The sequence below is a fragment of the Acipenser ruthenus genome, chromosome 33, assembly GCF_902713425.1.
Source record: "Acipenser ruthenus chromosome 33, fAciRut3.2 maternal haplotype, whole genome shotgun sequence".
Lineage (NCBI taxonomy): Eukaryota > Metazoa > Chordata > Actinopteri > Acipenseriformes > Acipenseridae > Acipenser > Acipenser ruthenus.
The window spans coordinates 9,766,817-9,792,954 of record NC_081221.1 but is presented as its reverse complement, the minus strand read 5'-3'; the positions used below and the strand labels follow the sequence as shown (position 1 = coordinate 9,792,954).

Below are 26,138 nucleotides of genomic sequence, written 5' to 3'. Positions count from 1 at the left end.
CCAGGATGGTCTGCGGTCAGCCAGTCTCCACCATGTGACCCACAAGCTTCTGCTGGGGGCACAAGTGAACCTGTCAGGTGAACTGCCCGGAGTGATCAACTGGGCTGCAGTGCTCCTAATAGCCCCTTACTGGCCCAGGAGAGTCTGATTCTTCTTCCTGATGCAGCTCCTTAACAGCCAGGCGTGGGAACTGCCGGTGCTCAGTCAGGCGCAGGGCACTTTGTGACACCCCAACCCAAATGCACCCTGAACGGCTGCACTTGAGCCGTCTGGGGCTATCGAACAGGGTGATTGACACCCTACAAAATGCTAGGGCAGCCTCCACCCTTTCCCAATATGGGTACAAATGGGGCGTGTTCCAGGCGTGGTGCTTGTCGCGTGGTTTCGAGCCCATGCCATGCCCTATGACAGTTATACTGCAATTTTTACAGGACCTTTTTGATGAGGGGAAATCTCCCTCTACTCTAAAGGTCTATTTTGGCAACCATTTCGGTGTGCCATGTAAAAATGGATTCAGTCTCCCCAGGAGCTCATTTCCTGGCGGGGCAATTTTTGAAATGCACCGGTGAAAGATTTACTTCCTCGTTGGAGATTAAATGTAGTGCTCAATGCACTGACAAAGCCTCCATTTGAGCCCATGCTTTCAGCTGAGCTCAAATGTTTGTCTTTTTAAGGCAGCTTTCTTGCTTGCTATCACCTCCGCTAAGCGGGTGAATGAAGTACAGGCACTCTCTGTTTCGAAAGCTTGTCTTAATTTTTTCAGAGGCCAGAACGAGGGACACCCTACGTTCTAACCCTGCTTTTTTGCCGAAGACCATCTTGACACGTTAACCAGTCAGTGGAACTGAAGGCTTCCCATCACCCTCCTTTCCAATCTGACGGGGAGTGCCAGCTCTATACGCTTTGCACAATGTGGGCATTAGCATATTATGTTGACAGGACTAAAAGCTGGAGGCAGTCAGAACAATTTTTGGTTTGATACGGAGCTAAGTCTCTGGGACAGGCTCTGTCTAAACAGCTCCTGTCTAAATGGCTGACAGGCACAGTCCAGACTGCTTATGAACTGGCAAATCTGCCCCTGCCTGAGAAGGTCACCGGCCACTCCACCAGGGGTCAGGCAACCTTCATAGGCTTTGTTCCAAGGTGCATCTATCCAGGAGATATGCAGTGCAGCGGTTTGGGCTTCCTCCCATACGTTTGCCAGGTTCTGTCGGCTGAATGTCGTGGACCTGCAGAACCATTAGAGTACTGAGGGTGGTTTCCCAGTCCACCCTCACGTCAGAACATTAGAGTTGAGTTCATCTTAAATGTTTTTCAGATTGCTGGAATACTGTTCAGTTCAAAGCGAGCTTGATAGCTTTGTAGCTCAGGGTTGTATACCATGTCCTTGCGACAGCTTGGGTATACACCCATTTGTAATGGTTAATATTCCCTATTTGAATTATCAGAATCCTGGTTCCCTGAAATAGGAATATTAACCATTAACTTTGGGGTTGCTGTGTTCATGGTCACAGTTCTCGAAGGAAAATGACAATGTTACCAGGGCACGTAGCTGCTTTATTGCTGCAGGGGCAGAGCAGCAGCTACATCACCCTGCTCTGATGATTTTTTGGTAGAAAAGTTTTCAGGTTTGGGTGTCTTAAAGGGGAAACACCCATTTGTAATGGTTAATATTCCTATGTCAGGGAACCAGGGTTATGATAATAACCTAACGACATCAGATACAGCACCCCTTACTATATGACCCATGAAGCCAGTAGTCCTAGAAATGTTTTGATCATTGTCTGGTGGCTCTGTCTGGGATTTAGCACAGCAGAGCTCTGTTATATAAATCATACAACTGCAGTAACTGTTCATTGTAAAGCCCAGTGGAAGCAGAATGCCTCTTGCAGCTGGCCAGTCATCACACTGAAAGAATTTAGTGAAAATGACATATTCACTCTGAACAAATATAGCAACTAGGCGTCATTAGTAAATAACATGTCTGAATGTTTAAAATCCAGACTCAAATGACCCTGCAGAATCTGTAAGCCCTGTCATAAACACCAGCTGCTGTATGAATACAAAATCAACACTTACAGTACCAAGCACACATGCCAGAACCTACAGCAGTCCAGTTTCTATTGAAGGGCAAATTGACAGGGTGTGTGGAACGCTTTTACTGAATGGTACTTGCTTCAGCATTTTTTTCCATTTCAATGTACTGTAGCTGTTTCATTTACTCCAGGGAACAGTGTGTGGGTTAAGATTCTCAGTGGGTATTATTACTTTTCCATTTGTATCAGAAAGCATAGGTGTCGGGTCACTTTAGCTGTACAGAAATATATTGGTGTGCACGGCAAGTGATGTGTTCAGTAAATATAAATGTTATATTTAAAAAGCGTCATCTTCTTTTGAACTAATTTCGAAGGGTTTTGATGGAAATTGGAGAATGTTCTGTATCCTCAGGGTTTTAAAAAGAAAAAACTATAAAACTATGCAGATTGATTTAAAAGGGCTGTGGGCATATCAGATTGGAGCGCTCAAGCTTCTCTGCCCTGCAGCTTCAACACTAGTTGAAGGGCGATTGTAGAAGGAGTGAGATGCCAATCATATTGACATGGGTATATAGAGTTACTCTCATACCACAGGTAGTTCAATGTCAATGAAGGTGCTTGCTCATTAACCCTTTCAGGACCAAGCATTTTTCGGTGGGATGTTTTTTGCCTCTATTTGACTCTTGGTATAAAAATCCACTAAAAATCTATTTTTTACAGTAGCATCTTGGAAATTGTGTCCTTTTTTCAGAACACTCTGAGGAATATTATAAAATACTTCAGAAACCATACAAACTTTTTTTTTTCAAAGCAATATTTTTTTTTTTTTTTTTTTTACTAAATTATATTTTACTAAAAAATATTTTACTGTTTTCTGCTTAGATACAGAGATGTATAAAATGATGTATAAAAATGTGTTGTTCTATGACCTGAGGGCAGCAGTGTGGAGTAGTGGTTAGGGCTCTGGACTCCTGACCGGAGGGTCGTGGGTTCAATCCCAGGTGGGGGACACTGCTGCTGTACCCTTAAGCAAGGTACTTTACCTAGATTACTCCAGTAAAAACCCAACTGTATAAATGGGGAATTGTATGTAAAAATAATGTGATATCTTGTAACAATTGTAAGTCTCCCTGGATAAGGGCATCTGCTAAGAAATAAATAATAATAATAATACTTCCTGAAAGTTTTGTTGAAAAATATTGATGTTTGGGCAAATTACAAGACATTGTTTCACCTGAGTGATTGCAATGACATAATACACGTTTTTCTCAAAATAAATATTTATAAATAAAATATTAGTTATTCATTCCATTATTATCAGTAATAAGGAAAAAGCTTGTTAGATGTAGAATTCCCCAAAAAATATGATTTTGACTGAAATAAATTTGTATATGATAAACGTCGGTAAAACCACTCGCTATTTTTTATTTTCTTACCAAAAAATAATCATTTAGAAATCCTCTCTAGTTTGTGTAGTCTTTATACTTGCCGTCTGTCCCGTGTCCTTTCCGCTCTGAATGGGTAGGGGTCGCTGTCAATCATCTCAGTGGTCTGTTAGTACTATAGTTTCGCTCACTGTCATTTCACTCTGTTCTGACAGATCTCGTTGACTGAAGCAGCTCTACTCTCATTCACTTAATGACTGTCAATCATTATGACCTGCACTTACTGTGCACTTTAATTTGCCAGTTACAGCGCCTGTCATTCAAAGCGCCTACTTTGAAATTAGTGGTTAAGGTGTAGGTAGGCTTTTGCTATAGGTATACGGTGACAGTTACTAGTTAGATTTGAAAATGGGGCGCAAGAAGAAAACACTTAATGAGTGTTGTGCATGATACCCTGACCGACGGCAGAACGAAGCGGGCCCGTCTGCCTTACCTTCCAGTGACTCTAAGTCCAGCTGTGCTGAGCCTGAAGCAGGAGAGGGGGAGCTCAGACCCTGAATAATAAGTGCAAGTTAGTTCTGTTCAACTATTTAATGTTTTGTTCTGTGCATATTTATTGTTACTAGTAAATTTATGCTATAAAAGTCTGTGTAATACACTTTTATATGTTGTGTTTTCTACGGTTTATTTGAGACAATTTTGTGTGTAGGATCTATATCCAGGGGTGTAGTGCTGGGGGGGTCGCGGGGGGGCGGTGCTCCCCCACTTCTCTTGGGCAGGGAGAGCACCGCTTCCGTACTTCACGTGTAGAATATTGAACTGTTTTGCTCCTATTAATATATGGAGATATACAGTGCAGTGAAAGTATTTGCCCCTTCTGATTTTCTGCATTTTTGCATATTTTTGACACTGAATGTTATCAGATCTTCAACCAAAACCTAATGTTAGATAAAAGGGACCCTGAGTGAACAAATAACACACACATTTGATACATATTTCATTTATTTATTAAAGAAAGTTATGCAACACCCAATGCCCCCGTGTGAAAAAGTAATCTCCCCCTTAGACTCAATAACTGGTTACACCACCTTTAGCAGCAATAACTGCAACCAAACGCTCCCTGTAGTTATTGATTAATCTCTCACAGCGCCGTGGATTAATTTTGGTCCACTCATCCATGCAGAACTGCTTCAACATTTGTGGGTTTTCGAACATGAAATGCTCGTTCCAGGTCCTGCCACAACATCTCAATGGGGTTTAGGTCTGGACTTTGACTAGGCCATTCCAAAACGTTAAATTTCTTGTTCTTCAACCATTCTGATGTAGACTTGCTTGTGTGTTTCGGATCATTGTCTTGCTGCATGACCTAGCTGCGCTTCAGCTTCAGCTCACGGACGGATGGCCTGACATTCTCCTGAGGAATTCTCTGATACAGAGCAGAATTCATGGTTCTTTCAATGATGGCAAGGCGTCCAGGTCCTGATGCAGCAAAGCATCCCCAAACCATGACACCACCATGCTTGACCGTTGGTATGAGGTTCTTACTGTGGAATTCAGTGTTTGGTTTTCGCCAGACATAACTGGGCCCATGTCGGCCAATAAGTTCCACTTTTGACTCGTCTTCCCATAGAACATTGTTCCAGAACTCTTGAGGATCATCCAGGTGCTTTTTGGCAAACTTGAGACGAGCATTCATGTTCTTCTTGGTGAGCAGTGGTTTCTGCCTTGCTACTCTGCCATGAATCCCATTTTTGCCCAGTGTCTTTCTGATGGTGGAGTCATGAACACTGACCTTAGCCGAGGCAAGAGAGGCCTGCAGATCCCTGGATGTTATTCTAGGGTTCTTTGTGACTTCCTGGACGATTTAACGCCTTTCTCTTGGAGAGATTTTGGCAGGACGGCCACTCCTGGGAAGATTCGCTACTGTCCCAAACCTTTCTCCATTTAGACAATATGGCTCTGACTGGTTTGGTGGAGCCCCAGAGCCTTAGAAATGGCTTTGTAACCCTTTGCAGACTGATAGGCATCAACAACTTTTTTCCGGAGGTCTTCAGGAATTTATTTTGTTCGTGGCATGATGTGCCTCTGGAACCTGTGTGCTGACAACTTCACTCTGATGGTAAGGGCCAAAGTTTTATATTGATATTGATCAGATTTATATTGGGCAAGGCTGGCCCAAATCAGGCCTAGTTGGTAACCAAAGTACTCAAACAGCTGACCCTAATTATCCCTTTAATTGGGTTGAGTTAATTAGGGGGCTCAATAACTTTTTCACACCTGAAGATTGCATGTTTGATTACCTTGCACACCAAACAAATGAAAGAAGCACCAAACTTTGGTGTCATTTTTTCTCTGACTCCCTCTATATACTACTACAACCCACAAAAAAATCTGACCAAATACAATGTGTAAAATGTGCAAAAATGCAGAAAATCAGACAGGGGGCAAATACTTTTTCACAGCACTGTACATGTGTATAACCCATACAAATAAGCAAAGAATACAATAACTGTAAGAAACCCTGAGAGATAAACAATGATAAAAGTTTGAATATAGCATGCCTGGTCTGGAACAACAGGTGTGAATAATGTAGAGAGGTGAAGGGAACCTCTCCAATTTATAATTGGAACAGTTCTTATTTTTAGACCCATATATAACAAATAATGTAGATAATGTAAGCTAAAAGATACAACTCATTGGCAACAAACAAATAAAGGATACCTGTGGCCTTACACATCTTTTTTTGCAAACACAGATAACGGCGACCCCCTCACTTCTAAATATAGCACTACACCACTGTCTATATCTATAGAAGGAATAGCTCTAGTGTGACCAAACGTTTTTTCAATTAGAATGTTGGTAACCATGATTCTGTTGCATGTTGAAATATGATAAAGGGGTTTCGCTAAATAAGACGTTTCTCAATGGCAAAAAAAGTCTATGTTTTTATCAAAGCATAATGGTTAGTTTCACCCATTCTCTGCTTGAATGGAAAAATAAACATGAAAAAACCTCTGGTAAATTCTTTCTAAAATATGTATTTTGTAACAGAACCTTCCATTTCTCGAGATGACAAAAAAAAAATGCAATTTGTAGGTAGGGGTACAGGCAGCCATGAACGTTTTTAAGTTCAACACCAACACTAAATAAAATGCTGTTCCTCTTTATTAAGCAGTAGTAATAATCAGAAGCAGTGGTATTTAAAAATAGCAGAAACCAGTTTTCACTTCAGTGAAGTAGGCTACAATATTTTGTTTTCATTCAAAACTTAATTAATGTTCAGCTTTCATATTGAAGCTTGTTGTGTACTACTCCTTCAACTAAACCAAGTAGTGTAGAAATTTGCTTGTATCGTTCGACGTTTTTCAAATCAAGCAAGCTTATTTGTGTATAAAAAAACTTCCTTTCAGGCAACACGAGGGCATCGTTTTCAATACCAGCCAATCAAATTTGATAGTAGTGCATGCACATGGATTAGGGAGTGGTTAACGTGTAGAAAAAAGAAAGTATTGATTGGAGGAGAAACCTCAAAATGGAGCGAGGTAACCAGTGGTGCACCACAGGGATCAGTATTAGGTCCTCTGCTATTCCTAATCTACATTAATAATTTAGATTCTGGTATAGTAAACAAATTTGTTAAATTTGCAGACGACACAAAAATAGGAGGAGTGGCAAACACTGTTGCAGCAGCAAAGGTCATTCTAAATGATCTAGACAGCATTCAGAACTGGGCAGACACATGGCACATTACATTTAATAGAGAAAAGTGTAAGGTACTGCACGTAGGCAATAAAAATGTGCATTATAAATATCAGATGGGAGATACTGAAATTGAAGAGGGAATCTATGAAAAAGACCTAGGAGTTTATGTTGACTCAGAAATGCCTTCATCTAGACAATGTGGGGAAGCTATAAAAAAGGCCAACAAGATGCTCGGATATATTGTTAAAAATTGTTGAATTTTTAAATCAAGGGAAGTAATTTTAAAACTTTACAATGCATTAGTAAGACCTCACCTAGAATATTGTGTTCAGTTCCGGTCACCTCGTTACAAAAAGGATATTGCTGCTCTAATGTACACCTTTTTAAGAATGAAGGAACTACAGGTTTGTTAATGTAATTTGTGCATTTTTATATCGTAGCTTTGCAGCATGTTTACATCTCGTGACAAAAACGTGCATTATGATTGGGCTGCATTACGTTGTTGTCTGATTTACTTTGAACTTATACTGATTCGTCGGGTACCTTTCCACTGTTTAAAATAGTCCTGAACATTTATTTTAAATAAAAAACAAGGAAGACATACATATAAAAAGAAGAACAATGAGTTTATTTAATAAATCCATTTTTATTTTTATATTAACTTGTTAGGGTTTTAAACCCCTATTTATAATCAGGACATTGCCTGAGGAATGAACAGAGGCAATTACTGAACAGTCCGTGTACGATGGTCTGAACCACCAATACAATCTCTCATTAAATACCACTCTAAAATGCCTCTTAACTCACCATGTTTCTACCTTCAGCCAAAGACTTTCTCTCCTAAATATATACATGAATGGAGCAATACTAATGAACTGTCCGCGTCTTGCATTGTTGTTGTTGAACGATGCTATGTCTGTGCTCCAGTCGAGCTGACAGTCTGTGATTGGCTCTCGGCAGTTGCAGGTACAGAATTGGTTGCTTTCGTCGCTGCAAAATATTGATTGGCTGGTTTTTATGGATAATAAAATTAATAGTTTTTTATATTCTAATTTAATTATGAACTTTACTATTGTTAATTTGCATGACTGCGCATGTGTACTGACTGCAAATGAGACACTATTCTTCCGATCTCACTATTTGGCACAACACCGGGGCTATGTCTCGTCAAGCCCAGAGGTGCCGGGGCTGAGCCCCGGCATGCACCGGCACAAATTAACCACTGCCTATCAGTAACTATCAGGAAGTGAACCTCAGTCCCTTCCCTAGCCAATGATATGTATTTCAAGCCTGTACTGCAAAGTACGGTGGCCCTGTAAGTCATCAAAATGAAGTTTTTTTTTTTTATCATGTTTACACGATCGTGGCCCTAGGCGCCCACTTCAGTATAATTGTGTTAACGTAATCCCAGTCCTTATTAAACACTTCATATTAAGATGCAGTGTACACAAGTAGTGATAGAGGAGGTTCCTATTCTTGTATGTTAAACGTATATATTTTGTAGCATGTATCTAGAGAGCCGCTTAACCAATTGTGAGAAAACTTGGTACTATAATTTAGAATAGCAGAATCTGAGGACTTATGGTAGTGCCTGTCCATCTGTTTGTGAAGCTAACATTTTTACATACAATTATTGTGATGAAACTTGAAGTTATTGGAACAATTCGATTTGGGATATTTGGAGGTATTATTATTATTATTATTATTATTATTATTATTATTATTAGTCATTTAGCAGACGGTTTTATCCAAAGCAACTTGCAGGGACTAGAGGGTGAATTATCCACCACTGCTGCTGCAGAGTCACTTACAATAGGACCTCAGTTTTGCATCTCAACCGATGTGGGTCATAGGTCATACATTTTGTTATACTTTTATAAAGTAACTGTAAATGTATGTTACTAACTTACTTGTGTGTTTTAATTTGTCCAGTTTTATTTTAAAGGGTAACATTTCATGTCCAGGTCAGTTGTCAACTACAGTATCTCATATAGCTTAGGAAAAAAGCTGTTGCAGGGTTTGCTAGGTGAAATGACCTAGTAAGCACAAGAAAGTAAGGCATGCAAAAATACTGTTATACTAAATATGCTTCTTTCAAAATGAATTTCTCATCCAAGTTGGTTGTCAAGTGCTGTGTCATAGTTTCCTGAAATTAGAAAAAGCTGTAGAACAAACATGTACTGTAGACTTGTCACTTGTTAAAACTTTGGATATACTGACATCCTATAACTTTGGGCTGCTAAGACAGCAATTGCTGTGATAAAATAAGTGTAGCAGGGTGTTAACTTGGAAAGCAAAGTAATTTCTCGGACTAGTGAACTGGTTACCCCAAGTAATGTATTTACTTCTGAACTTTAGAGGATGCAGTTTTCATTTTGTTAAATATGTTGTGTATTTTTTTTTCATTCTTGACCAGACCAGTTTCTTTTCTTTTTCTTGCTTTCTGGTTTTGGCTTGCTAATCAAGAGATTAGGGTGTTTCCTCTTACAGTCAGCATGTTTACATATTCCATTTTTATTTAGAATACTCAGATCTCAGTATTCTGAATAAGTATTACAGTCATGTAAACCGCATATTCAGAACAAGGTAAGAAGTATTCCGATTAAGAATAATCAGAATAAGATTTGGAATATTGAGCTATCTTATGGAATATTAGTTAATGTAAACTGCGATTTCTAAATACTTGCCCTTCTCTGTTCCAGACCATGGGTGAGACCGTCGTCTTTGTAGTCAGGGATTTAGAAAGCCTGTGACCTGTTTTTTTTTTTAAGTTTTCAGCATTTAAATTCTGTTTCAGTTTTTATTTAGTTGGTAAGATTATTATTTAGTTTTAGTTTCAGTTAACTAAATTCTGAAATATATTTCAGTGTTAGAATTTTGGTATCTTTGCATTTAAGATACACATTGCATTTAAGATTTTTTTTAGGTGTATGTCAAGTTGCTACATACAAACAAAAGAATTATGTAATCATTTAAAATTCCAGTTCTCTTTGTTTGACGCTGTAAACTAGGGGTCCAAATTAATCAACCCGACCCGACCCGACCATGAACCGACAATTAATTACCCGACCCGATGTAAAATTCTTGTTATTAGACCTGGATCTGACCCAGCCCGAAAAAACAGTGGAACGATTTTCCTTTCCCCAGCTAAGTATATGCACTGACTAGATACAGTATTAAAGCAGTTTTTTTTTTTCATCATGAACCTACACAGAGGACTGTAAAATTAAGTATACAATATGTTTGTGTAAAATATATATAAAGATAAATACATTATCTGAAAATCAAATGAACTGAAGTACGGTCTCGTAAGTGCGTGATTTTATTACAAACTTAACACAAGAGCAAATGGAATTGAGATGTAAAATTTGTGTTTTGCAAAACTTGTTTTCCTTCTTTGTCCATAATAACAACAAATTATTCCCATACCGCAGAACTGCGCGCTTTTGTAGTGAAAAAATTAAGCTGACAAATGTTTTTTTGATTCAAAAACACTTTATATACAAGAGAGGTATATTTTGCACCCAAAAACCCGTTCAGTACGGGTCGGGCCTCAGGTCCTCGGGTCCGGGTAGACCTGTGAAGACCTCTAGTGTAAACACATTCAACCATGTGCTTTGGGGAACAGGTCCACAGAGCAGGAAGTCATTTGCAGCTTGGCTGTGCTATATATCTATTGCATTTTCGTGAAATGATATTAATACAACTCAGAATACTCATTTTTCATGTTTATTTTTTGTTTGTTTCGTTTTTAGTTTTTTAACATTTTCCGGTTTTTATTAGTATTTCATTTAGGAAAATGTTTATTTTTTCATTTTTGACCATTTTAGTTTTAGTTTTTGTTAACTGGAAAAAAAACTCTGATACTTACCCAGACGTGTGAAGTTAAAAACTTTATAATACAGATTGTAATTGAAGGAATTGAAGCTTGCTTATAGTAGCATTCAGTATTAAATGGTTTGCTGTTTGGTTGTAGCTTACAGTTTAAACTAAACATTTGTGGGCTTAAATGTTTTCCGGAGCAGACCGGTTGATGCTGTGGAACACAACAGAAAAACAGCATGCGAGTCATGTGATGGAGCAACAGCAAACTGAAAGCGCAGTAATACTCCAACCCAAATCTGTAACAACCCGGTCTAAAAGTATAAAACTACAGTATCATTGAAGCTAAAACAGAGGTAATGGGAAAACCTAGTCTTGAAAATAAAGCAAAGAAGCCAAAATTAGTAGAAGCCTGACCACATGGAGGACGACACACAGAAATTAAAAGACACTCAATCACTCGTTACTGAAGCCAGACTGATAAAATATGGGACCGTCTACAGGACCTTTGAAAATAGGAACAGGCGAAACAATATCTGAATCCTAGGAGTTCCCGAAGACATGCAGGGGAAGGTAATGTAGTGAGGTGAAAAAATTCTGATCTTTTAAGGACTTCACCAAAAAGGTTGAGGAAAAAAGAAAAAGAAAGACTTTCATGGAGGTGCGGCACATGTGCACAATGATGGAAATATCCTGACAAAATTAATAGCAACATGGGTCAATCAGACTAAGAAACTTATAAAACCTGCCTGTTTTGGATTTTTTAAGGGAAGGACATCACCTGAATCTGAGATGCCTGGTACATATTTAGAAGGCAAAAGATGTAGATGTTCCTGTAGTGAGGTTACCTCCACTATACTTTAGAAAAATGTGGACTTGGACATACTTTACCGGCATTAGTGAAAGTAATAACAAACGCATAGCTGCAGTAATTACTAATGGCATATAATCACACTCTTTCCAACTCAGCAGAGGCACATTAAAATTATTCTGAAGCTATTGGACTAGAATTTGTACTAGAAACCCATTCTGACAGGTTCAAGGACTGCCAGGATCCCGATTTCATCAGTTTAGAATGTCTCCACAATAGAATGTCTCCACAATATTTAGACATTGAAAAATTTCGGCCCATCTTGCTCGCTTGGTTGTTAGCAGCTTATTGATCCCAGAATCTCATCAAGCAGCTTCTCGAAGGATCCCAGGGTGTCAGCTTCAACAACATTACTGGGGAGTTGGTTGCAGACCCTCACAATTCTCAGTGTAAGAAAAGTGCCTCCTATTTTCCTTTCTGAATGCCCCTTTATCTAATCTCCATTTGTGACCCTTGGTCCTTGTTTCTTTTTTCAGGTCAAAAAAGTCCCCTGGGTCGACATTATCAATACCTTTTAGGATTTTGAATGCTTGAATCAGATCACCGTGTAGTCTTCTTTGTTCAAGACTGAATAGATTCAATTATTTTAGCCTGTCTGCATACAACATGCCTTTTAAACCCGAGACAATTCTGGTTGCTCTTCTTTGCACTCTTTCTAGAGCAGCAATATCCTTTTTGTAACAAGGTGACCAGAACTGAACACAATATTCTAGATGAGGTCTTACTAATGCATTGTAAAGTTTTAACATTACTTCCCTTGAGTTAAATTCAACATTTCTGAAGGCTTATGAAGGCTAACATTAGCACTGAAAAGAATTTGCATACAACTACCAAACTATTCATCTCTTCTTGTAGCTAACAAAATACAGTCCACACCATGCACATCAATTCACCATATAGGTCTCATATGAACTGGAACTACACTAGTTGAACACATGTGATTGCAGGCCTTGCTTTCTGATAGTCTTCTACTTTCTTGGTCATCTGGAGAGTGAAATTGTACCCTCCCCTTCAGGGCTGTCTTTCCTGTTAGTAATCTACCAGTTGCTTCCCCTAATGACTGACATGCTTTGCTGCCAGCAAGATGCATGGCCCCAAAGACACTGCTGAGGTGAAAGGGCCTAGAAAGTGCAAGTGTACCAGATTTCCTGGAAGGGGAAGGCCAGCAAACGAAGAGCTTTCTTTTACCTAGTGAAGTACCAGATGCCATGTTTTAGTTTGCGATGTCATGTTTCTTTCGAACTGCACATTTGAGACCTATGAAATCAATAGAGGTGCATGAAGTATTTTGCCAACTAGAAGACTTTTAAACGAACTGTCTTTCCTTTATTTGTAGGGCTGCAACGAAGGGTACATTTTGACCTTCGAAGGTTCGGAACACATTACTGAAGGAAGGTTCGAACCTTCGATGGTACTCATTTGCATAATTTATTGGTGACGTCACCATAGCTACTTGTTTATATTTGATTGAAAATCCTATTATTTTACAGGTAATCCATATAAATGGATTTACATGTAGTTTTATAAATGCATTATATAGAACAGTAATCCTGTTTGCGATATATATAGTAAGCTTGCAGTGCAGCAGCACCAACTGCAGCGGACAAAGCTTTATTTAACAGTCACCATTCCAAGCAGGTTATCAGTCACATTGTACCACTACTAAAAATATTAATAACACTAATAATAATGATGTGAACTTACGCTTGTCAAGTGACCCCCCAGTTTGGTTATGCCTCCATGATACGAGTCGCATGCACAGTTTGCATCCAGCTTTTTTTTTTTTTGGTAGTCTCGGCATTTAACAAAAAATCCCAAACAGCAGAGGGGTTTCAAGACATTTCTTTCAATACAGCTTACGTCTTACGATATACAACACTTTGCTGTCGAGATGGCGAATGAAGAAATTAAAGGTTTGCCTCTGGATAACACGAGCTGGAGCGGGGAGGGGTGTACAGTGCTCAGTTTAAATTAAAATTATTAGTGTCAGAGTATATTTTGTTTGTTTCAAACATATTATACTGTACACTAGGCATTCAGTACATATTTTACTGAAGCAATACAGCCACTAGAGGTACGAGCCCACTGCTTTGGATACTATACCCTGCTCCATACACGGCAGCGGCACTAGGGTTGCTATGTATAATGATTTGGTAGCGGATTTCAATAACATTTGTTTACGTAATATGCATTATACAAATCAAAAAGATTGAATTTTGCATGTGAGTGACATTTTAATTTGTGATTTATAGTATTCACACATTGTCAAACAGTTTCTGTTAACAGGAAGAAGAAAAAAAAACGGTGCTGAACCTGTCTGACAAACCTTTGAATCCCTGACTAGCGAACGAACCTTCGGACACCTATTCGGCCCTATTTCTTTGTATTTATTGGACACATTTATTTTTTATTTTTTTCCTTTCCTTGAAAGGTTCAAAAACTGTTTTTGAACCAGTGTGAAACAAGTCAGGCCTGACAATAATACTGGGTTACAATTGGGGATATCTTGGAATTAATTCACACCTTCAGAAATGCATGGGTCCAGTTTATTTGGCTTTTGTTCCAGTACAAAGTTAGCACCAATAGAAAACAAATTACTAAAGGCTAAATTAGAATAGACCTTTCACAATGTTAAGGGTCGTCCAGAGTTGTCAAATGCACACAATATGATGATATTCAACACAAACCCCTTTCATGTGCCATTGTGCTATAGTAGTCACACAGTCACCATATTAAGTTAGGATAGTTAAGTCATTTACATTCTCAGGAACATGAGATTAAGAACAAAAGTTGGCAAGCACTGACAAATCTACAGTAGGCTACAACCTTTGACAGATCAGACAGGAACAAAGCAATATGCAAGCAGTAAAAATCGATACAACTCTCTCCTTGCATTCTGCTTTACTGTGTCAATACTGTATTCCTTTACTTGAAACAAAATGCATACATAAAATAAATCAAGTAAAGATACAAAGCATATTCTAATGGACTCTCTCTGAAGCTCAAAAAAGGCTAACAAATTGACTGTACCAGTATGTATCCTGAGTTGTTAATTAAAGTGACTAATATGAAAATACATTTTACTGTGTAGTATGCCTACTAACATATATACCTTTCCAAATTAAATTAAGTTAATGTTTTTGCTGATTGTTCTCTGAACATTGGAGTTAGGCACAAAGATAGCTTGCCATTTTGCTAGTGACCAAATAAGGACCCAGGTCATTTGTTAAAGGGGTAATGGTAAATGACTAATTATTTTAGTTCAATTGTACACTTCTAGTTGCTTTGCAAGTCCTAGATGTGATATAGAAAGCGCAGTTTGCATGCTTTCCTTCCTGTAGTCTATTACTGTTTAACTTTCCAGGTCATTTACGTCAGCCGTGTCTTTGGGGCCACTGGCTGCAAAGCATGTCAGTCATTATGAGAACAACTCATATCTCATAATGTGAAGTATGCCGCTTGAGGTTGTCACAGAGATAGTTCTGCGATTTTCAGGACTGCTAATTCTCATCTCCAAAGTGTCTTTACCTTAATTTGCTGTCTGATTAAAAACTGTAGCGCAGGGAACGAATTAGCAGGAATTCATGTGTATATTTTTTAGCTTTAAAATGTGTCGTCTCAATTGTGAACATGAATTCTATTTGTGCATGCATTTATTAAAAGGCACCTACCAGCTTTGTGTAGAACCATTCTTCTAATTTTGGATGGGGCCAGAAGAGTTGAAAGTTCACATTGTCACATGATTTAAATGAAATGAGGGAGTCGGTTCAGTACAGAAGTTAGGGTCTCTATAAGTAAGGCCAACTCATTGCAAGCATTGTACAAAAGTAAAAGAATGTAAAAATGACATTAAACAACTTATCTTTTTAAAACCATTCGGATATTGTTTTATGATTATATAACTTGTGGTTTTCAACAGGGCTACCGTAATCTAACCGGACATTAACAATTCATAGACAGTTACAGGTGTCTTAATACAGGATATCACAGGCATCCGGGACTCTCTGAGAGCCCCTGAAATGATTATGTACACCTAGTTTAATATTCCCTGCACTTGGAAGCAGCAGGAGCAACTCTGATTATCACGGCAGTAATGGGTCCCAGCAGTTTACTTATTTACTCTGTGCCTGGACAGAAATGTTCAAAAATAGGTTGGCAATACAGAAAACAAATGTACAGTAAGTCCATTATATCGCTTCAAATCAACTCTCAAGACCCACTTGTTTTCAATGCTCTTTAAGTCTGATATCTTATTAGCTGCTGTCTAAATTAATATTTCAGGTTTTTCACTCCATCTTGCACGCATCCATAATGTTTAGAATTCACATCCTAGCTTTGTATTTAATGTATTATGCCTGTATTTAATGTGTTTGATGTATTATACATTGTTCCTCACTATCTTGCAATGTGCTTTGTGATGGTGGTCCACTATGAAAGGCGCTATATAAAATAAATATTGATTGATTAATATATTATACTTATTGGAGTTTCTACATGTCCAATACAACACTTGTTCTTTTTGTCTGTTATTGGTTACAGGGCATACCTAGCATTAAAGTAAATGTCGCTAACAAAATGAAATTTCACTTTGTACTTCCCTTAGCTTTTTAGGTCTCAGGTGTTTATGAACATCCTCCATTCCCTATGTATTCATAACTGTACTAGACTAATGTGCCTCAAAAATTCAGTCTGTATCCATGGCAACACCTGCTTCCTGATTTGGGAGTGCTTGTTGAAAACAACACTTCTAAATCTATAACCGTGTTTTATTAAGAAAACAGAACAGCATAGAGCACATAGCTACAGTAGCAGGGTTTTACAATGCACCATTTTATCTCTGACACTAGTAGCTGGATCACAATTGCTTTAAATGTCACTTCAGCAACTTGCACAACAAAAAGTATGCATAATGTGTGTTCTGCATGTCAGTAATATTTTGCCTGATTTATTCAACATACTGCTCAAGTTGTCTCACCTTTATATAGAATCTAGATTAGAACTGGTTAGAACCTTGTATGCACAGTTTTTATGTATTTTGTCTTCATTTTTGACTTTCATTAACTTTACTTGGTACATAAAAAATAAATATTGATCAGAAAATACTTTCCTTAAATTATTTTATAGGGCAATTCAATCAGAAAGAACTTGAAGACCAACCAAACACTCCACAGATAATTGAGAACAAAGTGGATGGTCTGTCTGGGAGAAAAGGAGCCATTGAAAATTCATCACCCCCTGCAACATGCAGCACACTGAGTGCCGGTGGAATGCCTGCCCCTATCTCTGCAGTGTCACGTAGCAGACTGACTCCTGGAATAGAGGACCCCAAAGGACCGGTGGATGGTAATCGGAAGCAGTCTCCCTTAAAGGTGCCCACCCCACTGGAAAGCACAGCTAACACTGGAGGTGCTAAAAGACCAGTGTTAAGGAGAAAGATGTCTCTTGTGGCCTCTGGTTTAAACAAAAGTGAACTTGTAAGTTTCTTAACATTTTTCACAAATTAACGTTTAGATATGTGCAGTATGTTTTTTATAGAATGAACAGTCCCATCTGTTCGTAGGAATAATTCAATGATTCAACAAATGTCTTACTTTACGGTGTTGTACTTGTCGAAATGCTAAAAAAATAAATAAATTATCAGTTTCTCTGGTTTTACTATTTATAGGTATGTGTTTGTGTAAAATGAACATTTTTGTTTTATTCTATAAACTACTGACAACATTTCTCCCAAATTCCAAATAAAAATATTGTCATTTAGAGCATTTATTTGCAGAAAATGACAACTGGTCAAAATAACAAAAAAGATGCAGTGTTGTCAGACCTCGAATAATGCAAAGAAAATAAGTTCATATTCATTTTTAAACAACACAATACTAATGTTTTAACTTAGGAAGAGTTCAGAAATCAATATTTGGTGGAATAACCCTGATTTTCAAGCACAGCTTTCATGCGTCTTGGCATGCTCTCCACCAGTCTTTCACATTGATGTTGGGTGACTTTATGCCACTCCTGGCGCAAAAATTCAAGCAGCTCGGCTTTGTTTGATGGCTTGTGATCATCCATCTTCCTCTTGATCACATTCCAGAGGTTTTCAATGGGGTTCAGGTCTGGAGATTGGGCTGGCCATGACAGGGTCCTGATCTGGTGGTCCTCCATCCACACCTTGATTGACCTGGCTGTGTGGCATGGAGCATTGTCCTGCTGGAAAAACCAATCCTCAGAGTTGGGGAACATTGTCAGAGCAGAAGGAAGCAAGTTTTCTTCCAGGACAACCTTGTACTTGGCTTGATTCATGCCAAAGCTGCCCGATTCCAGCCTTGCTGAAGCACCCCCAGATCATCACCGATCCTCTACCACATTTCACAGTGGGTGCGAGACACTGTGGCTTGTAGGCCCCTCCAGGTCTCCGTCTAACCATTAGACAACCAGGTGTTGGGCAAAGCTGAAAATTGGACTCATCTGGGGGTGCTTCAGCAAGGCTGGAATCGGGCAGATTTGTCTTTGTGAAGGACGCATGAATCAAGCCAAGTACAAGGTTGTCCTGGAAGAAAACTTGAAACTTGAAAACACTGCATCTTTTTTTGTTATTTTGACCAGTTGTCATTTTCTGCAAATAAATGCTCTAAATGACAATATTTTTATTTGGAATTTGGGAGAAATGTTGTCAGTAGTTTATAGAATAAAACAAAAATGTTCATTTTACCCAAACACATACCTATAAATAGTAAAACCAGAGAAACTGATAATTTTGCAGTGGTCTCTTAATTTTTTCCAAGAGCTGTATATATATACAGACGTGCTCAAATTTGTTGGTACCCTTACAGCTCATTGAAATAATGCTTAATTCCTCCTGAAAAGTGATGAAATTAAAAGCTATTTATCATGTATACTTGCATGCCTTTGGTATGTCATAGAATAAAGCAAAGAAGCTGTGAAAAGAGATGAATTATTGCTTATTCTACAAAGATATTCTAAAATGGCCTGGACACATTTGTTGGTACCCCTTAGAAAAGATAATAAATAATTGGATTATAGTGATATTTCAAACTAATTAGTTAGGTAAAGGCTACAAGACCATCTCCAAGCAGCTTGATGTTCCTGTGACAACAGTTGCAAATATTATTAAGAAGTTTAAGGTCCATGGAACTGTAGCAAACCTCCCTGGGCGCGGCCGCAAGAGGAAAATCGACCCCAGATTGAACAGAAGGATAGTGCGAATGGTAGAAAAAGAACCAAGGATAACTGCCAAAGAGATACAAGCTGAACTCCAAGGTGAAGGTACGTCAGTTTCTGATCGCACCATCTGTCGCTTTTTGAGCGAAAGTGGGCTCCATGGAAGAAGACCCAGGAGGACTCCACTTTTGAAAGAAAAACATAAAAAAGCCAGACTGGAATTTGCTAAAATGCATATTGACAAGCCACAATCCTTCTGGGAGAATGTCCTTTGGACAGATGAGTCAAAACTGGAGCTTTTTGGCAAGTCACATCAGCTGTATGTTCACAGACGAAAAAATGAAGCTTTCAAAGAAAAGAACACCATACCTACAGTGAAACATGGAGGAGGCTCGGTTATGTTTTGGGGCTGCTTTGCTGCGCCTGGCACAGGGTGCCTTGAATCTGTGCAGGGCACAATGAAATCGCAAGACTATCAAGGCATTCTGGAGCGAAACGTACTGCCCAGTGTCAGAAAGCTCTGTCTCAGTCACAGGTCATGGGTCCTCCAACAGGATAATGACCCAAAACACACAGCTAAAAGCACCCAAGAATGGATAAGAACAAAACATTCGACTATTCTGAAGTGGCCTTCTATGAGTCCTGATCTGAATCCTATCGAACATCTATGGAAAGAGCTGAAACTTGCAGTCTGGAGAAGGCACCCATCAAACCTGAGACAGCTGGAGCAGTTTGCTCAGGAAGAGTGGGCCAAACTACCTGTTAACAGGTGCAGAAGTCTCATTGAGAGCTACAGAAAACATTTGATTGCAGTGATTGCCTCTAAAGGTTGTGCAACAAAATATTAGGTTAGCGGTCCCATTATTTTTGTCCATGCCATTTTCATTTGTTTTATTATTTACAATATTATGTTGAATAAAAAATCAAAAGCAAAGTCTGATTTCTATTAAATATGGAATAAACAATGGTGGATGCCAGTTACTTTTGTCAGTTTCAAGTTATTTCAGAGAAAATTGTGCATTCTTCGTTTTTTGTGGAGGGGTACCAACAAATATGAGCACGTCTGTATATAGTGTGTGTGTGTGTGTATGTATATATATAATATCTTGATTGTTTTCATATCTTTATACAAAACCTGGAGAATGAACCTGAACACATTTGGGTGTGTTTGCCAAGACATACTCATCAAATGTTTGTATCAACATCAATGTGTATCCTGCAACAAAACTGCTACAGGTACAGGCTAGCTGTATTGAGCTGGGAGTTTTACATTTAAATATTTTTCCATGACCATTTTGGACCATTCACTGGTTTTTGAGCACTACACGATCTGTGTAGATCTGACAATGAAACTTGAAACGGGATGCATTTATTGCATGCATGGTCAAAGATCTACTTGGATCCTGCAGCTGATTCTTATGCTCAGGAACCAGCAACACAGGTGCTTGAACCCCCAGCCCTTAACACAGCCATTCAATTAGAGCATTAGCACAGGTGCAGGAGGGAGCATTGATGACACACAGACTGTAACATCTACATGCCTTAAAGAAAGCTTTGGATAATATTTATTTGACTGTGTTGCCGTTCATTCCACTGCTGATATGTGATCCCCAGGGTATGTGAATAGAAAGGTAAAAAAAGTCATGATTTTATGTTAAATGTATCACTGTGATGCGTACAACACAGGCAATATTCAGAGTAAAGTAATGCTTAATGTAAAGTAAAGCCTTTTATTATTTTTATTTATTTATTTATTTATTTTTGAATGGGATGTTTAAAGTGAACTGTCCATATTGGCATGCATTGAGCATTCACACCTGTAAAACTCATTCATTGCCCCAAGAAAGTTAGAGTATGTTGGAGAACAATGTTTTTTGTTCCAAAATGTATTAATAATATGCATTAGACAGCAACTTTTAAAATAAGAAAGTTATGCTTGGTGTTTGACAGCTCCACAATAACATTCCCTTAACTTAAGGTTTCTAATAGTAATATTGACGAGGCGTAGTTCGTCACAGTCAGCTCTGATGTGCTTATGATGAGAGTTTATTGCTTATGCCATTATCTTCCTGCTGTTTATTCATTTGGCTGTAAGGCTACATTTTATACATAACCGCATGTTCAGCTTGGAATTCATTAGGTTGAAGTTTTTTTTGTGAGATTCCACAATGATAAAGTTTCTGAAAATGTGTTTTTTTTTTTTCTTAACTGCAGATGCTGGTGCAAGAGTTTGCCAAGAAAATACAGGTCACACTGTCAAGTCAAGTAACACCTGGAACTACACACATCATCATGAAAACAGGTAAAGAGAGAGTAAGCCACGTAATGAGCAATCATTAAACAATCATCTCATTGCATTACTTTAACTATTTGAATTGCTCACCCCATTACTACAAAGTATGTATTAGCAGATTAATGAACAGAACGCTGTAGATGGCTACTGACGTTTATTTAACCCTTACATCCCTGTGAATACGTATAACAGGATTTTAAAAGGATATTTGTTTCAGTATTTTTTCAGAGAGCTCAAAAGTGTAAAAACCATTATTTATAGGTTTTAAATTACCACTACACTTTTATGCAAATCATTTCATAACAGAATGTATTGCATTTTCTTGATACCTGGATCTCACCGGGCACAAATATTTATTTCATCAACAGAAGAGAAGATTTATTTATTTTTATTTTTTTTAATAGATGTCCTGTTTCTGGCACCAGTCCCTGAACAGTATAGCTATTGTAACCATTTATTGGATTCTGGGTATTTGATAGATTCTGTAACATATGTGAGCTGCGTTTTATTTATTTTTTCTTTTGTTTTGTTTTAGTGGTTTTGTTTTGTTTTGTTTTGTTCTTTTGAATATAATGTAAAAAAAAAAAAAAAAAAGTTTGTTCACAAGAAGCTGTGGCAAAGTGGTTTGCAGTGCTCAGTAATAACAATCCAACAACAGTTAAATGATGAAAAACTAAGCTTGGGTAAAGCAAGTCAAAAACACGGGGTTCAGTCCAGAAATTAACAGTAATCACACGAGCAAGACACACACAAACAGTCACAAGTCCAGAGTGAGTGCCATTAGTGTAAGTGGTGAATTACAAGTTTAAACATGCACAGTGGTGAAGTGTAGTCCTTGTTTGTTTGCTGGCTGTTTAGCTACAGCTCCTGGAGTTTAGCCTTCTATAAATGACAAACGTGACAGTTTAATAGAGAGACAAAACAAAAAACTAAAACTCACAGTTTCTTTTTACAACAGTATGTTCTTTACAGGTCCTTTCATAACAATAACAAAGGAACATATTTATTTGCCACATCCCCTGATATACCTTCAGTCACGCCCCCTTTGGTAGCGAGTGCAATCATGTATCCTCCAATCCATGACTGATACATTGCCTACTGCATAAGGCGATGACGTCTGGTCTTGTGATTCCACCCCCTTTCTGGATGGACAACTTCCAACTGACCCTGGAATGAACTGCCAAACCATCCAGTCCGGGGCACACTGTTCCTGTTATACCGTGTCCTCACAGGTCGGGAGAGAGATTGTTGACTAGGATTCATTCGCTGTCTGTCACAGAAGCCCATAAGTGTTACTTATGTTTGTATGAAAGACAAAAAAACATTCTCCATTCTTGTGCATTATATTTTGCTATTAAACTTAGACATCGTCCGTTGGTTAACCCGTCGTCTTTCATGGATTGAAGTTGCTCTGTGAAAATGTGTCCATGTGAAGAAACACTACTTTCAGCATCCACAGGTTTTTGTGAATGTCCCATTGTTTGCATAGATACTGTACATCAGGTATCCGGGACAAAATGCTAGAAAAATCCTTCTTAAAAATGTACTTGCCCCCTCCCCGTCACACAAAACACACCTAAACTAGTAGAAAAAACTTGTAGGATTTTGGTTTTATTTAACAGTGAACACAGTCAATCAATTAGTGATTAACAGGGGCAGATCTAGCCTTGTAGCTACTGGTTCACTAAATTCACACATTTGGTAGTAAATATAAGTAACATACTAAGAGTACAACTATAATGAACAATACTTGGATACTGTCTAACTAGAATAGATATTCCAAAGCTTCACGCAATGCCAGTAACGCAGTCGCGCCCGCCCCCGAGGGTATAAAAAGACTGCTGACATTGATATCATCATCATTTTTCCTTTCACCGATCTGAGACGAGAGAAATCTATGAACAGATAAGTGTTGAATAAAATGTGCACCATACCGTGTGTACCGTGCATTGTGCACCGTACTGTTGTGTACCACACCGTACCGTGTGCACCATCGCATTGTACCGTGCGCATCGTGCATTGTACACCGTACTGTTGAGTACCGTGCAATATAGTACACCGTGCAATATAGTACACCGTGCAAGCAACATACTATTTAAAAAAATAATTAAATAAATTCTATACAGCTATATTAGTGCCTAGGCACAGTGCAGGTACTTTAAAAGTAACCAAGGCTAAGCAATACCGTCCCTGGTCTATTAGCAGCGGATCTGGTCACTTGCCACTGTTGACGCATTAGAGACGATAATATCTTCCCCTGACGGCTCTGTGCCTAAGGAAAGCAGGAGAAATGCACGTAGGAAACTGCCTTCACGGTCTTCCTCATCATCTTCTCCTTCTCCCTCCCCTCCTCCGGCTTTCCCACCCAAGAAGAGGAGAAAGAGCCACCGTTCTGACCAAAGATGCTACCTGCCCAAATAAACAACACAGGATTTCAGAGACTATTCTTAAGAAGGCTTACTCAGCCGGTGCGTTTGCCGCTCGACTTGGCAACTACAACGTTGTCTTGGTAGCTTATCAGAACTGTTTGTTAAAGTCTATTCACAGAGCCACAGACCCGCACCCACACCACAGCAGATAGAAAAACTGCAGCTGTCATAAGCGTGTACAGCAGAAGGGGACAAAGCATCACTACTGGATGCTCCCATTACTCCAGGACGTACTTTTGGTCCTGCAGTAGACGTGCTGCAGAGCTCTCACCGGTCGAGAGATTCTACGAAAGAACTGATACGTCTGCTTCCCAAGCAACCTGCAATATGTAGACCAGCATCAAAGTGGCAGCCAAGGTTCCAGAGAAAGCCTCAGGCTAAACCCCAAGCGAAGCAGCAGCAGCAAATTTATTTAGGAGTGCATCTGGATTCCAGGTCCATGCTGTCCACTCTGTCGGAGGACAGAGTGCAGAGAATAGCTGCTTGTCTGAAGCTTTTTCAGTTCAACAAAAAGCTCACAGTAGTGACGTTTCGGAGGCTTCTGGGCTTGACGGCAGCAGCTTTCAAGACCCTTCCTTTGGCTCTTCTACACATGCTTTCTCTCTAAGCCTGGTTCAACAGCAGGGTTTTTCAGCCCAGGCCACCTGTTGACAGTGTCTCGGCACTGTGTGCAGGCTCTATCCTGGTGGACACAGCCTGCCCACCTCCGCTTAGGCGTAGCGCTGGGCAGTGTTACCAGGAGGGAGGTTATTACCACGGATGTGTCCAGCCTTGGCTGGTGCGCCGTGTGGAACAGCAAGGGAGTGCAAGGAATATGGAAACCCCCGTGGCAGGGGCTCCATATAAATAATTTGGAACTGCAGGCAGTGTTTCTAGCCTTCTAGAATTTTTTACAGCAGGTTCATGTGAAACATGTGCTTGTCCGGATGGATAACACTACTGTGGTGGCTTATATAAACCACCAGGGCGGCATCTGGTCCCCCAGTCTCCACGGGGTTGCCCGCAAGCTGAGGAGCTTTGGGCACATCATCACCTCTCACTGCGAGTAGTACATCTGCCAGGGGTGACGAATTGGGCAGCGGACCTCCTTTCAAGGTGAGTTCCCAGTGCCTCAGAATGGAGTCTTCATCCAGATGTGGTGAGCCTCATTTGGCAACGATTTGGGAGAGCACAGCTGGACCTTTTTGCCACCCTAGAATCAACACATTGTTCCCTCTGGTTCTCCATAACAGGGAACGGGGACCCACTGGCAATAGATGCCTTGGCACACCAGTGGTCGAGGCAGCTTCTGTACGCTCTTCTGCCACTCGCCATGCTTCTGCTGTGCCCCTTATTGGCCCAGGGGACTGTGGTTTTCAACCCTGAGCAGCCAGCCATGGAGTTTGCCGAAACGCTGCGACCTGCTCAGCCAGGCGCGGGGGACATTGTGGCACCTGAGGCATCGAGACTGCAGCTCTGGGTCTGGCCCCTGAACAGCAACATTTGAGCCATCTTGGGTTATCTAATAGGGTCATTGACACCTTACAGAATGTCAGAGCAGAGTCCATGCGTTCCCAGTATGGGTACAAGTGGGACGTGTTTCAAACGTGGTGTATGCCTAAGGGTTTTGACCCCACGACCTGTCCGTTGACAGTTATACTTGGCAGCCATTCCGGCTTGTCATATTAACCCTTTGCAGTCCATTTATTAAGTGCGTGTCAGGCGCGTCAGGTCCAATTTATTTTCACATGCGCAGTTAATTTTAGACGCACTGTTTAAAAGTATTTTTTTTCCACAGTCAAACGGGTTTAAAAGGTCCTGCATATCAACAAAGCCCTCACTAGGCATCTCCATCCCCGCCCCACCCTTTCGTTCGCTATAGCTTTCACATATGCTAAGAAATAAATAATAATAATAATAATAATAGTCGTACATACCGATCAATCATCTCCTGATCACTCGTTTTATCACCAAACGCCTCAATAATGCGATCCAAGTCATTATTTTATTACTATAACATCTGAAAAAAGCTCTGCAAATGTCCGTGATATTCTGTGAGCGCTGATGCAGTCACAGCCAGCTTGTTTCCTTATGGCCTCCATTATCAGATGCCAGGGGCAAGTATGACTAATCATGAGATACGCCCTTTTTTTTTTTTCTCAGCTCGTCTCGGCTCCTGTCGCTCCCACTCGGCCATCGAACGGAAAAAAGCAGAGAAAACCAGAGAAAAAACGACTAGAAACCTGTTTTTTGCGTCTTTTTGATGACGACATAGGACCGCAAAGGGTTAAGGGGCACATTACCTGGCGGGGCAATTTTTAAAGGGAGGCTTAACACTAGAGGGACCAGAGATATACCCATACCTAGAAGCCCCGGCTGTATTCAAAACACTGTAAATAGTATAACGAAAGGGAAAACACTCAGATGTAATTTTAGTTTTTTTTTTTT

The 26,138-nt window shown here is 39.5% G+C and overlaps 1 protein-coding gene across 4 annotated transcripts in view; it reads left to right on the top strand.

Annotated features, from left to right (window-relative positions):
- The window catches only part of LOC117433289 (breast cancer type 1 susceptibility protein homolog), a 115,235-nt gene that overhangs the window by 44,610 nt on the left and 44,487 nt on the right, over window positions 1–26,138 (top strand). For all 4 annotated transcript variants that reach the window (XM_059006549.1, XM_059006547.1, XM_034055425.3 and 1 more), the window contains exons 15-16: window positions 16,941–17,290; window positions 21,204–21,291. In XM_059006549.1, coding sequence (XP_058862532.1) covers window positions 16,941–17,290; window positions 21,204–21,291 — 438 coding nt within the window. The remainder of the gene's footprint in view (window positions 1–16,940; window positions 17,291–21,203; window positions 21,292–26,138) is intronic.